The sequence below is a fragment of the Plectropomus leopardus genome, chromosome 7, assembly GCF_026936395.1.
Source record: "Plectropomus leopardus strain MGB_pleo_1.0 chromosome 7, ASM2693639v1, whole genome shotgun sequence".
In the NCBI taxonomy this organism is placed as follows: domain Eukaryota; kingdom Metazoa; phylum Chordata; class Actinopteri; order Perciformes; family Serranidae; genus Plectropomus; species Plectropomus leopardus.
In genome coordinates this window covers 12137487-12152339 of record NC_142182.1, presented here as the reverse complement: position 1 = coordinate 12152339, position 14853 = coordinate 12137487, and the positions used below count along the sequence as shown (strand labels likewise).

Genomic DNA, 14853 nt, shown 5'->3' with positions numbered 1-14853 from the left:
TATATATATATATATGTGTGTGTGTGTATATATATGTGTGTATATATATATATATATATATATATATATATATATATACGCTCATTATCCTGTCCCTATGTTTCTTTCTTTTTTTTTTTTTTCACATCAAGTCAATTTGTCCAGGTCTCAAAGGGTTAAAGCTAGCAGGTTTTATTTTTTGAGAATATTTTTCCTTTTTATTTATTTATTTATTTATTATTATTATCATTAGTAGTAGTAGTAGTAGTAGTTGTTGTAGTTGTTGCTTTTGTTGTTGTGGTGGTGGTAGTAGTAGTAGTAGTATAAATTAATTAATTTTATTTTTTATTTATTCGTTTTCCAGCAAATAGTCATTCTTCTTCCAGTATTTTTACAGCAATAGTTCGATTTCTTAACTTTTCCCCACTTTTACCTCCTGTTACAAATATAGATTTTTTTAAAAGGGGGGATTGCAGAGAGGTTAATCATACCCATATTGATATATTGACCTGCAGAAACAAAAGCAAACATCCCAAACGGATCACACTTAAATAAAGTAGCTATACCTCCTATCTATATTCTTATATCAAAGGAACAAGTGATTTTAAAAAAATCTTTGCATTCCTATGATTGCCAAATTTCCCACATTACTTGCAGGAAGTTACCTTCATAAACAAGGGGAGCTTGAGTTCAGTGCAGCAGCATCGTACTAACACACCCAGTAAATTACAGCAGGATGCGCTCCGTGCAGTGAAGCATTTAATGCGCTGCGGAGCATGGACGTTACAAAGCTCGAGGCTGCCCTCTAGTGGATGTGGACTGTCTTTAAACCACAGGATGTGTTCAAGAGTGAAAATGTTTAGAGGTGTTAAAAAAATGCCTGATTAGCTGGGTTTGTTTTCTTCATTGCAGCAGACTTTTTTCATGACATGGTGGAAATTCATACATTTAGTACACTGGTATCACTGTCAGAAACCAGTGACAATATGTGGTTTTTAAAAAGGGAGGATTTTAGTGAATAAATAAGTTACTATTATTATATCACCTGTATAAAGATTTGTTTTGTTGCACATAGAAAAGATCACAATGGACATCTGGGGACTGCCTCTTGTACCCAGCAGGAATTCAGACTGAGGCATTTCAACCTTCACACACTGAAGAAATACTAGTCTACTACGAAGAAAGGAGGAAACAGCTGGTTAAATAATTATTTTTCAGTACCCAAATAGTTATAATTACCAGAGGTATATCAACAGAAATGTCAACATCTTTTTTTTGTACCATCATTTTAAATACACTCCGATGGGAATTTTAAATATAGTTTCCTGGACATTTTTCCGTAGATTTTTTCTCCCATCTGTACAACACCCACAGAGTCCTCAGAAAAGGCAAAATAAGTGACATTCACATGTCCTGACAAGAATTACATACACGCAAGTATTTATTAATCAACAGATTTTTATTTACAGAACACAGAAGTATGCAGGTGGACTGTTTCGTAGCATTCTGAGAGCAGGAAAAACCCTTCCTCCCCAGATTAATAGAAAGAAATGAATTTACAAACAGGTGAATTGAATACAGACTTTTCAGCCAAAGACCAATCACAACAGCGGGGAGTCACAGCCTCCATTGATCTTCTGGGGTTTGATCCTATAACAACCCAGCACCTCCTCTCACCCAACCCCACCCCATCCTATTCACTACTACTCTCATCATCACAAATCTGACAGCTCAAATGTAACCAATGCTTTGTGAAATAAATGCCATTGGAAGAAGTAAACCACTGAGTCTTGAAGCATTAGACTGTGAGGACATACGGGGGGAAAAAGCATAGTAGTTAGTAATAGCAAGAAAGATTCACATATAAAAGACTGGATATGGTAATAAAACATACATGCTAAAACTAAGGAAAGGTCCACAACGTCCATCCTACCTTCTACACTCTCCAACGGCATCCACAAGCCTACAGTTTACACTGAGAGCGATTGAAAAAGTTAATGAGACAATGGCAGGCTCAGTTTGGTTTTCAATCCTACTGTTTTGTTTTTAATGCAGCCAGATGTGACTTAATGAAGAAGCGGGGCTGCGATAGTTAATGCATCCTTCAGGGGCCATCTACACAGCATGAAACTTGGGCGGCCTCCAGGTGAGTGTCTACATATAGTGGGCTAGTAGTAGTTAGCTGCTTTTAATAAACAAACAGCGACACAAGAAAACAAAGTTAAAAGAAATGTAAAAAGAATACAACATTGACCACATCTTTCAGCTAGTATTTCCTCCCCACCCATTACACTGCGCCAGGACCTCCAAACCCACTCCCCCAACCCAACATGTGGGACATATGACCCCCCACCCCGCTCCCCGAAAATGTGCTAGTTAAAGCAGCAGTTGGCAAAAGCTTCCCAAAATCATGGACAAATAAGCCAGGTGAGTAGATCTAAAACCTCTGCCCATGCATTTGAACAGTAGTGAGTTAGGACAAAGACGAGTCATTTCATTACTAGTGTGCATTTAAATCACCAATTGTCAGCAGTTGTTTTTTTTTTCCTTTACAATATTTTCACGTTTATTTTATAATATATATGTATATATTTAAGACTGTGTCCTTTAAATGCAAATGAAGTAGGAAGAGGTCTTGGCAGAACATGAGGAGTTGTGTTCACACTTGATTTCCACTTGTATCTTCACTTGTTGGGCTGTTCTACACATTGCTTCTAGCATAAAGACTGGTCCATGTCTTGGCTGCAAAGTAAAAAAACAAACGAAAAAAAAACAGAATATGAGCTTAAGTCACACCAAATTTACCTATGTGGTGTTTTTACAAAGTCTTCATTAAGACTAGGGGTCGACAGATTATCGGCCTGGCTGATTATCGGGGCTGATATTTGGCATTTTGCCGATTATCTGTATCTGCGTTTCATTTTAATGATCGCAGATAAAATTAATTCAAGCATGCAAAGGAAATGTCAGCATGGGAGGAACTTTTACTTTCAGGGAGCTATTTTTATTTATTCATTTTTGTTTTAATTTTCACTTTACTTTATAAAAAAGTAGCTGGGAACTTGCTGTCAGTTTCAGTTTTGATTAAACATTTGCTAAAGGCATTTAAGCCTGTGTCATCCATCTACACTGCTGTAGTGGTAAGATGAAAATGTAAACAAACGTGAATTGAGCCCTCGCTATAGTGACATTTCTGCGTGTCAAAAAAAGTCTGAAGAGAAGGAGCTTATATATAAAAGCTCATTGCATCATAAGAAAATCAAATATCAAGTACTTCCCGATATAAACTGTATTCCCCCCTTTCATTTTTTAGTGACGTTCAGAGCCACCGTCCATTCCAATGGGCAGATATTGTTAAAAAAAAAATCCTGAACAAAAGCTGTAAATCTTTCATATGATTTTTTTGACATGTATAAATAATATAACATCCGATGTTTACTTTAAAAGCTATTTAAACACAAATTATGTATTTTCAGTACATTTATTTGATGGACTGAAACGTGCTTTGCACCTCCTCCTTTCCTCACGGTCGGCAATGCTTGTTAAAAAAGGGCGTGGCCATACTGCAGTCTACTTTAGATGAGGTGGACACTGTGATTGGTTCACAGACATCCTGTCAAATTAGTCTGGGCTTTTGGGAGGAGCTGACTGACAGTTATCATAGATCCAGACATCCTAGAAAATGTATGTCTATCGAAATGGATGAAGGATCTGAACAGGTTAAAGTAGTGAGTTTGGTACCCAACCCTATCGAACATAGTGTTTGGGTTTTTGTGCCACAGTGTATATTTATGCAGGATATTCCTCCAATCGGAATAACGGAGGGGAGAGAGGACACTAGCCAAGAGCTGGATGGAAAATGCAATAAAACCTCCACTGAACGCAGCCAGATCGAAGCTCTCACCTGTTTCTATGGCTTCAGCTTCATTGGACTTCCACTTTTCTGCAACATCATTTGCTAGGGGATCATCAGGGTTGGGTGCGCTTAGTAACGCCTGGATTGATAGCAGCACTGTGCGAATCTGCAGAGCTGGTGACCATTTATCTGAAAAAAATTTTAAAAAATAAGAGGCATAAAGAAGAGTAAAGATGAGACAAAGAAAAGCAGCGGGACAGTGGAGTGTTTTGAGCTGTGGGGGCAGTGAAGAGACAGTGGTGATGTGCAGTAGTAGTGGCACAAAGCTCCAGTTGGGGGTCAAAAGTGTAACATAAGAGGCCCTTGATCTTTTGAGCAAGATGAAATTGGCAAAGCCCTTCATTCACAGGCCAAACATCAGAGGACACAATACATACAGGCTTTCCTACAGTAACAAGCCTGGCACAACGGACCAAGGACAGCAGAAACATTTTCTGTCAGTTGAAAACATGTCTTTTAACGTAAAGCACGACATACACTACACACAGCTGACCGAGCACAAACTGTGACATTTCAGAGTACTGACTTACCTTTCAAAATGTCAAGACATATTCTTCCCAGCTTGTCTACATTGGGATGATATATTTTGGTCATGAAGCGTACTTTAGGAGCTGCCATGGGATATTCTTCAGGTAAAAAGAGCTCAAGTTTAAATGTGCCGCCTTCAAAAGGTGAGTCCTGAGGTCCAGCAATGACCACATGAAAGTAGCGGGCGTTGCCTTCATCTGGCTCTGCCTTGATGCCTGGGACAGGCTCTGCGAGCAAGCGCTGAGTTTCCTGGTACAGAAAAAGACAAAGAAATTAACATATTGGTTCCAACATATTATCAGTCACTCTCAGATTTAAGTGTTTTCACTTAGCGATGGAAAATGCACTGTCACTACCATAGAGCCCCTTTCAGACAGACGTGTGTGTTTGGAGAAAAGCTTTTGAATTCTGTATTTAAGCGGAGGAATGTAACTCGTAGTGTTCGGGTTGGAGTGCTGAGACACGACTGCACACACACTTATTGAAAATAGTTCTATAATAAAGGATTATGTTTTTGGCTTTATGCCTTTATTCGAAAGGACAGCTGCAGCGTGAAAGGGGAAGACCGCTGCGATGACATGCAGCAAAGGGCAGCAGGATGGAATCAAACCTGCGGCAGCCACAGCAAGGACACAGCCTTTGTACATGGGGCGCCAGCTCTACCAGGTGACCTGCTAGGCACCTCACATCAGAGCATTCCTGTCTTTATTCTCTTTTGTAAATGACAAGTGCATAAAGGTATTTTATTTATTATTTCAATTTTTGCCGTTATCTTGTCATTTACTTCTTATTTACAGTTTGAGTATTTTACTTATTTATCTATTGTTATTTCTATTATGAATGTATCTATTCATTTATTTGTTTATTTCTTTATTTTTATCTTTTTATTTATAGGTATTATTCAGCCTCTGGCGTTTCCTCACTTACAGGATTGCTTTCCCAGTTTCTGGTTTTAATGAGTACTCATATTTTAGTGCTTTGCTTAATTACAAAGTCACATTATCATTCATGTGTTTGTGACCATTTATTGTATGAGGCACTTTGTGTTACAGTCTGTTTGTATGAAAAGTGCTAAACAAATAAAGTCTGATTGATTGATAAGAGCAGATATAGTTATTATTAGGGATGGACAATAGTATCTGCACATTATTGGTATCAGCAGACATTGTCTACCCACCAAAAGACAAAGATATCTTCCTAAAAAATAAACAGAAGTTTATAGTTCTCTGATTATTGGAAAGTTTACAAACAAGGCTATCTACAATCAACACTTTTTGTATAAAATAAAAAAATATCCGCAGCTTATTGGGTGAAAATGAATTTTTATTGATATTACTTAAACTTGTTTATTAAATATATTAATGCAAAAGAATTATAAAAAGCCCTTGCCCACACCTGAAAGCTGCAAAAAAAGTTGTAAGTCACTATTATTCTTACAACAGAGCTGGTAGGCAGAAGTGGACTGTAGTCTGCTTGGCTTTTATCCTTAAACACAAAGGGGAGGGCAGCTTTCACTGCAGTAGTGGCTCAATGCTGTGATTTCAAAGACTTTGTGCAGTATGTAACTGTCTTTTAGAGGTGACACTGACTCAGCCACCACACCACAGGAGACCATTACTTTCATTCCCATCAGCCACTGCAGCAAAGCTCTCCCAACTCATAGTGACAGCCGAGTGACCTACAGAAACACAGCTACCCTGTGAAAGAGGAGCGGGTATCCGATATCTCCTGTGGTATGCATGAGGCAGCATGAGTGACACACCTGAGAGACTACATTCGAGCGCACCGCTGTGCACGCCATGACACAAACTACATAGTTGTCAACTCTTCACTGCACATCCTGCATCCTCCAAACTGTACCAATACCACAATTATCCTGTTATATGAGGCTCCTCCTTATCTAATATCCAAGTATCCACTTGTGCCTGTTTGAAACTCAGCCTTGTGTAATATATGCATCACAATGGACAAAAAGAACAATAAATAAATAATTAAGCATCAACTGCAGATGAAAAAAATACGATCAAATTGTCAAAGTCGAGCTTGCCAACAGCAGGCACCCTGGTTTTTGACGTTCTTTTCCTGAATGCAACTGGCAATGAGATTCCTGAAATGTTTCAGATAACCCACAGACAAAACCATGCAGTGAAAACACAGACGGGAGAGGGGCTCCCAGTCCCAGTCACACGCTCTGAGGGCTCAAGGGCTCGGTCCGCTAAGTACTGTTCCCAGCCCTTGCACCTTTTCCCACCAACACTAGTCTGTGGTTTGCTTACTTCTCTACCTGTGCAACCCTCACTTAGACACCATTCCTGTTCCTATACTGCTCTCTGAATAAAATACACTGTTCTTTGCAAATACACAAAATGACAGCATTGGCACTGTAATTGTTTCCGAAAGAAAATGGAAAAGACAAGTGGCTCCTGTAAGGCTCGTCTTTTAACACCGAAGATATAAAAATGGAGGATCGGCTAAATAGTGGGCTGAATAAAAAAAGTCACACATTAAGTTCACAAACAGAAGACTGGCCAGCTTTAGGGTGTTTTGTAAAATTATGAATAAAATTCTCAGAAATTTGTGGCTGCTGGTAAGAAACCAGCAGCCACAAATTTCTAAGAATTTCATTCAAACGGTAAGTTCCTGGAGTGATGTGTTCACTGCGGGAACTTATTGTTTGAATAAAATTCTTAAAACGTACTGTTTTTGACACTTTATTGACCTAACTCATAATTCATTTGTATAGCCTAATGAATATATTAATGGCGAGCCTACCTGAAAATCATAACTTCTGATTAAAAGAAATAACGTAACAACAACATCTAGGAGCAGTGTGTTTAGTAATCAGAGCTCCGCTCAAAATGGTGTCCACCAAAAAGGTCATAATGACAGAGAAAAAATGCAACTGAGATAATGTTTTTGTCATTAGATGACAAACCAAACAACAAAACCTGATACAAAATACCAGGTAAAAGTACAGCACAGGTTACAAACAAGTGACTTAAAGAGAGCTTTCAGTTCCAGGAATAAAGACACAAATTTGGGAGGTGACATTAAGATTTTCTGTTTGTGAGTGAAAAGTGTAGTGTTTAGACTAACAAAGTTCATTAGATACTCGAGAGCACTGTTATCTGGATGATCATAATAACAAATGATATCTCTGAGGTTAAAGAAGTAGACTGAGTTTGAGGTTTCATAGATGTGAGATTCCAGATCAGCCCAACATCTTTCAGATATTTCACATTCAAAAAAGAGATGTGTAATAGTTTCTGTTTTATGTTTCCAGGAAGGGCATGAAGTGTCAGATGTCTGTGAACTAAGCAATGAGGTAATCAGCAGGGTATAATCATTACTGTCATGATAGGGAAATGTACTTGTATCTCATGACATCAGCTCCTGCAATTAGGGGTTTGCATGTTGGAGGTACAAAAAAAGAATTGAAAACTCTTCTTGAAAGCAAAGGACTGATGTCAACACTGTATCATACTGGTCATACTGTTGCATTATAAGGGACAGAACCGTATTTGGTTAGATGGCCAAAATCACTTGCTATTGCTGCCCCATAATAGTCTGGAAATGATTTATAAGATAAGGTAAGATGTATTTAACACCACACAAGGGGAAATTCACAAATTACAGCAGCTAGAGTCAGAAGCTGAGAAAAAAAGCAAAAAAGTGATTTAAGTGTGAAGAAGTATTAAATATTACAAAATACACATTACATAACAAAAAATATAAAATCTATATACACTATATACCCAATTTACTTATACAAATACTGTATGTCAATGATTTATAATTGCCCAGGAAGATAACAGAAATACACACATGGGGTATAGTATATTTACTGTAAAAATATAAAAATTTAGCCTAGAAATTTTATTGCACAGTAAGACGTAACATATTGCACAGTAGGAAATTCCACAACATGTTGCACAGTCTAAATATTAAAAAAAATGTGAATATGAACAATATTATGAAAAAGTCTTAGGCCTCCACACATTTCCTGTTTTAGCAAAGTTTTAATGAGGATTTTTTTTCTCAGTCTCTTTATTAAGATAAAAAGAAAGGATACAGATATGTATAATGTATTAAAACACCAAAAAGTCACAACTAAATTTCTTATTTTATAAGAAAAGGTGTCTAAAAAAAAATTCAATATTGAGCTTCGGAAACGTCTTGAACACAAAATGGTATAAACACACCAGAAGATCAGTATTGTAAATCTCATATTTTCTGCCCAAGAAAGCTCAAGACATGCTGAGTGGAAAGAGAGGTCACACTACATTCCTGCAACTTTAGCCTGCTGAAGTTTTTTTTTAACTGAATAGATACTTCCTGTATGTTCTGAATGTATTTTTATTTTAAAAAAAGACCACTCAGAAATATATATGTATTATCATTATAAAATATATTATGTAAATATTTATGATGATTATTGAAATATAGAATATGTGTATGTAATCTGAGGTGGAAATACAGTAAAATAATTAGATAAGTCACGCTGTAAGAGATGAATACAGAGACAACAAAAGTATTACATTATGTTATGCTTTCGTTTTAAAGCTCTATGTATAATCTATGTATCAAAGGTTTCTATACTTTTTTGGGGGATAAATACTCCGGTACCACATATATGACTAAGCTATGGTGCTAACGTAACATTTATGCTAACGTGTTAGCTAACATTAGGATCTTGTTCATGCTGTTAAAATCGTGTTAAAAGAAAAGACTAAAAGACACAGACAATACATTTTCAGATACTGTATGCTTTAATTAAACACGTTATGCTGGGAATATGCTATCTAGCTTTAGCTTGTTCCTGCTTTTAATCATTCAAACCATCGATGTATCAAACACAACCGAAGCTAACAAACTAGCCGGGATTAGCATAGTTAGCTCTGTTAGCCGGCCATTCAGTCACAATCTTAACTGAAGCAAATCCAGAACACTGTCGTGCTTGAAAAGTATATTTAGTAAAGATAATCGCGGCATTTATCCGCCATTTTCAGGAAGGGCCGGTGTATTTTTAACCCACCGTGTCTCGGTGTATCTGGGCACCGGAATGAGACGGAAGTTACTTTAGCAAACTAACGTTAGCAAGTCGAGCTAACTGTTAGCACACTAAACCGTTAACCTGGCGAGCGCTGGGAGTTTAAACGGTGTGTGCAGCGTTAGAGTTGAAGCCGTGACATAAAAGTAACACGTGCTGCTAAATTAAAGTGTAAAATCATCACCTTAAGGATCCTGCGGGGCAGTCCTGCCATCTTGTCGTAAATGCGGGGTTTTTATTTTAGCTCTCGGTCTCTCCTCTCTGTCGCTGGCATTGACAGCATACACACGACTTCCGGGTTCTTTGCGTCATGACAGTGGATGTAGCTGGTGGAGCAAGTGGACAATTTATTTTATTTTATTTTATTTTATTTTATTTTATTTTATTCATTATTTTATTATTTTATTGTTTTATTTATTTATTTATTTATTTCGTACGTGAAGAAATAGAGAAAACGAGCAGACAGACAAAAAGGGTATTATTTACAGACAATGAAAAACATTAAGCAAAAGAAATGCTAAAACACATGATGACTTGGTTCACACATTCAAAAAAGGAGTAAGAAAAGGAAGAAAACACTTATTTAATCCCACCCTTTTCCATATATCATTGGGATTTTGATTAACAGCTTCCTTGTTAATTTAAAAATATACTGTAATATCTATATTAATTGTAAAATAATATAATGTAATTTTAGTCAGACAGGGACAGATGCATTGTAGTAGGTTTTAGCAAAGCTGCTATTTTCCGCCCATAGTCCCTAGGCAGGGAGGAGGAACCAATATATTAATGACAGAATTTGATTAAATACAGCACAAAACATCAGTTTGATACAATTTTTTTAAACTTTGTTATCCCCATACCCCACCCCACCTAGTCACAAAAAAAATTGTGAAAAACTGCAGCTATAAAATTATCAGGGCATAGTCATTCTTACATCCTAAAACCAGTTTGCCCCCCTCCCATCACCCAACATTCACAAATATGTGCAAAATAAAAAGTAGATATGTACAATGCTGTACAATCCCAACCTTTTTTCTGCTTCTCAGCAAATGAGAGGTAAATCTCCTAATTGGCTTGGATGCTTAAATTAATATCATATTTATATCAGCACATTGTTTGGCAAGTTCATTTACTTTCAACATGTTCTTCTCTGGGACCTGTTTATCTAAATTATACGCTGTATTTAAATGCAAAACATTTCTTTGAACTTAAAAAGCCAAACTTTGTGTCCCACAACTACTCCATCTGTTGTAGTCAAAACAAAGCATGAATTAGACTTAACACTTCTATGAGCCAATGAGGTTTAAAGGTACAGCTGCATTTTCACTTTTTTTTGCACTGCAGGCTGAATGGGAGCTATAGATTGGAGGGGACTTGGAGCTCCTCCTCCTGGCATGTCTGTATGGACAGACGCTTTGTCCCTTTGGGGGTCAGGCCTGTGACATGGGCATTAGTTGTGCAGCAAACTAAGAGGAACTTTACTCGAAAAGTTGTCAAAGAGGACGAAGTCCAGCATGCAGTTTCTCTCCCAACATAGTCAAACAGGTGGGTTTGATATTTCTGCCAGTTACTCTTTTGATCATGAAATCTGTGTGTAGAAATAGAAATGTATGTATGATCTGTATTCTTTTTTTAAAAAATTTGTCATGACAGGAGTTTTCTATCAGTATGCGTGCACTTCTTTTTTTGTCATGTCTATAAGCGATTCTCTGATCTAAATCATTGCATATTGACATTATTGCTGTTTTTGTTACTCTGTATGTTGTTGTTTTGAAATGTCAAATTGTTATTTTAAAAAAGCTGATTTCAACCTCAAAGTGAGACTATCTGACTCCTGTTAAGCTTTTTTTTAAACTCATTTTCTGACAGTGGCTTTTCCACCACAGTTTGGGGTTGAATATCTATCATTAGTGTTTTGTAAAATATATATATTACAGGCCAAAGGGGAAACAGCCAGGTGTAAAATCTGAGCCTATAATTACTACTCATGTTTGTTGCCTTACAGGTGCAAGGTTACCGCATATTTGGTCGTGCTCATGGAAACTAGTCAAACCAGTCTGAGCTTTAAGGATTAAAAATTGATGTATTTTTGTATGCAGATTCAGATTCAGACAACTTCATTTATCTCAAAAGGGAAATTCAGTTTAACTGTCAACTTGTCACATAAAACACAAAAAACACAACATTCAAACATTGCCATACCAATGGCAACATATTAACAGATGGTCAACCTGAGCAAAAGCAGCAACACACAGGTCACTACTCATGGGCCAAATACCCCAGTCATAATGTGCCATCATAACAAATGTTGTGCCGACATTATAAAATGTAATTTTGTGTAAGATAGGTAAGTCATTTTCTGTCTGAATGTGAATACAACATGCTCTCCTGTGTAGGTAAAGGTGAAGTGGCAGTACTTCAGGAATGGAAACAACTTAAGTCCCTAAAAAATATTCTAAAAGCTACAATTTTCATGAAAACATTCATATAATATGTAACAACTGATTCTCTGCAACTTATCTAAGTGGTGTCTTTCTGCATTTTGCCCTGCCCCACCTCACCAATCCTCCAAAGTTTTCCATTGTTCCACACACACAGGAACAGATGAACCAGCACCTAATGTAGTCGTTTCTCTCAGTGCACAGAGAGAACAGACAATATCAGCCACATTACAGGCGCTGCTGCTCCCACAGAGTGGCAAGATCGATCTCGACAGGGCTTAGCCAGACTTCCTTATAAACTTGGAGTACTTTTTTATAGAGGCAATCTGAATTTAACACTTTGTAACCTGAGCAAATGGGGTTGATTTCTTTCAAAAACCTGGGCATAAGGCAGTGAGCAACTTAAATGACCTGAAAATTTGCAAGAAACTGGAATATAGTACAATCAAATTAAAACAAACATGGAAATGACCCATAAAGAAAGTGCTTTAAAATTATAAGAATTTTGTAACAAATATACATTTTCCCTAGCTTTAAAATTATTTTTATTATAAATCTTCTAAATTCTTGCAGTTTATGGACTATTTCTTTCCAAGTTGCTCATTGCCTTTTCCCCATGTTTTTGTAAGAAATCATACCAATTTGCTCAGGATCAAAGGTTTAAATATATGTGAAAGGCGACTAAAAGTACCACGACAATTGTTGCCAAGTTTAGTGTGTTACACAAGACTCAAACTTAGAGAAGTGTTTAATATGACTTGACATGATGTGAGTTGTGAGCAATTCAACTAAAGAGTCATTTTTAAACAAATCCAAAAGTGTTGAAATATTTCAGGGCACTAATCACCCATTTAACATTGAAGAGGACCATTTTCAGTCATATTATATATCCTGCATCCTGTGGGGTCTTTGGGAAAATTACAACTGAACAGACCTTCCTAGAGCATTTTCTAAAAAAAAACTGGGTTCACAAGGTTTGATTACTGAGCACCATTTTAGGGAGCCAGAGGGCCGCACACGAAAATTGCACACACTGTGACTTCTTATGACTTATTGTCATGACATACTTTGATTATTTTTTAATGACAGACAAACACTTGACACCGATATTGCCTACATAACACATAATTACAATAAGTTTTCCATTTTTTTTATGCATTTGAAAGCGGAGACATGGACTCGATTCACATGACTTGGACTCGGGTCACTTGCAATTCGACTTGGACTTAAACACTAGAGACTCATGACTCCACTTGGACTTGAGTCGTATGACGTGATGATAAAAACATAGGAAGAAAAAAAAAAAAAAAGAATCAGAAAGGTCCAGGGAAGACTGTATAAGCAGATGCGTGAAACTCAAGCTCAAAGGTAATAAAGTTAATAAATGTTAATACATGTAATGTCTTTGATTTTCTTTTTTGTTCTTAGCTCAGTGGAGCACACACTGCTGCCTGGCTTTTGTACTCATCATGATTTCCTGCTCTGGACCAGCTTCACCCCTTCACGCTCCTCCAGTAGCAGCAGGTCTCCGCTCTGCTTTCTCTGCCACACAAACCAACAGTGTCGTGGGAGGCAAGCAGAAGGCTGTGACCTTCAACAGGCTCATGGTCAACATCGGACAGGATTTTAATCCAGACACCGGTCACTTCCGCTGCCGTATCCCCGGGGCTTACTACTTCTCTTTCTCTGTGGGGAAATTCCCAAAGAAAATGCTTTCTGTGTTACTGGTGAAAAACGGAGAGGAGGTGCAGGCCATAGCGTATGATGACTACCGCAAGAAAGGGAGGAAAGTTCAAAGCCAAAGTGTAATGATCACTTTAAAGGAAATGGACACAGTGTGGCTGCTTTTACAGCAGAGTCCTCAGTATGCTTTGTACAGCAATGCCGGCCCTTACATCACCTTCTCCGGTTACCTCGTCTATCCTGACATCACCCCGACTGGCTACATCAGCAACCACCTGTCCCCATCAGGCTTGTCCTACCCAAACTGCCCCCCTCAGGCTGACCCCAGAGGTCAGACAGCAGAACAGCCGCGGTCTGCCTTCTCAGTGGCGCGGACCTCCACACTCATAGGTCAGAGTATCAGGCAGCAGGACAAGCCGCCTCTGACATTTGACGTGGAATACGTCAACATCGGAGGACATTTCAACAAAACCTCAGGCCTGTTCACCTGCCACATCCCGGGAGCTTACTTCTTCGCCTTCACTGTGGGGAAACACCCTCGTAAGGCTGTTTCTGTGAAGCTGATGACCGGGAAAGGCGAAGTGCAGGCGATGGTGTTCGATGAGGACACGTCGAAGAGGAGGGAGATGCAAAGTCAGAGCTTGCTGCTGTCTCTGCGCCGCGGCGACAGCGTGTGGCTGTACAGTCAGCAGGATGAGCGTTATGCTGTCTACAGCAACCAGGGAAGGTACACCACCTTTTCTGGTTTCCTGGTTTATCATGAAGCAGAAACACTGTCACCTCCCACCACCCAGGACAGAACTCACCTGTAAATGTATTAACCCTTTAATCTGATGTTTTTGTAGAAAATCTGTATCTCATTTGTATGTCGATGGAGCAGAAAAACAATAAATCTGTGGCGAGTATAGTGTAACTTCTTTGCTGCTTTGCTCTTTGTTTTCTTTATAGTGAATAATGAAACTCCAGGGATATTTGCTCCCAAATTACTCCACAAGATGGTGCTATGATATAATTATGGACACTAACCAGCATGCAATGTGCCTATTTCTGTCATTAAAGTGCAATTAGCTGTAAGACATCACTAAAATGTGTTTATTTAACAACTTGTTAATTAAGCAGTACAATTGGTATTTTGTTCAGAGGTATACTTAGTTTTAAAAATTATTTGTACTTAGATGTTTTAAAAAGCTTTTTTCTTTTTTTTTTTTACATGTAAACAGTATTATTGCATGGCAAGGAATATTATGTAAATG

The 14853-nt window shown here is 37.9% G+C and overlaps 2 protein-coding genes across 2 annotated transcripts; one reads left to right on the top strand and one right to left on the bottom strand.

Annotated features, from left to right (window-relative positions):
• Positions 1-1419: 1419 nt before the first annotated feature.
• Positions 1420-9796, bottom strand: ube2na (ubiquitin-conjugating enzyme E2Na). The gene is made up of 4 exons (XM_042495853.2): positions 9658-9796; positions 4426-4672; positions 3884-4024; positions 1420-2721 (listed from the first exon to the last, which is right to left on the bottom strand). Exons 1-4 carry the CDS (start codon positions 9685-9687, stop codon positions 2681-2683), a joined length of 459 nt encoding a protein of 152 aa, XP_042351787.1. The 5' UTR covers positions 9688-9796; the 3' UTR covers positions 1420-2680.
• Positions 9797-9903: 107 nt separating this feature from the next.
• c1qtnf13 (C1q and TNF related 13) lies at positions 9904-14412 on the top strand. Its single transcript, XM_042495851.2, has 2 exons — positions 9904-11021; positions 13346-14412. The coding sequence occupies exons 1-2, from the start codon at positions 10991-10993 to the stop codon at positions 14410-14412; spliced, it is 1098 nt and encodes a 365-aa protein (XP_042351785.1). The 5' UTR covers positions 9904-10990.
• The last annotated feature ends 441 nt before the right edge of the window (positions 14413-14853 follow it).

Excerpts from the sequence above, each read along its gene's own strand:
- ube2na (XM_042495853.2), bottom strand. The coding sequence starts at position 9,687 with ATGGCAGGACTGCCCCGCAGGATCCTTAAG. Across the intron at positions 4,673-9,657 it reads TGCCCCGCAGGATCCTTAAG|GAAACTCAGCGCTTGCTCGC; the intron begins GTGATGATTTTA and ends TTTCTGTACCAG. Across the intron at positions 2,722-3,883 it reads AGCTGAAGCCATAGAAACAG|CCAAGACATGGACCAGTCTT; the intron begins GTGAGAGCTTCG and ends TTTACTTTGCAG.
- c1qtnf13 (XM_042495851.2), top strand. The coding sequence starts at position 10,991 with ATGCAGTTTCTCTCCCAACATAGTCAAACAG. Across the intron at positions 11,022-13,345 it reads CTCCCAACATAGTCAAACAG|CTCAGTGGAGCACACACTGC; the intron begins GTGGGTTTGATA and ends TTTTGTTCTTAG.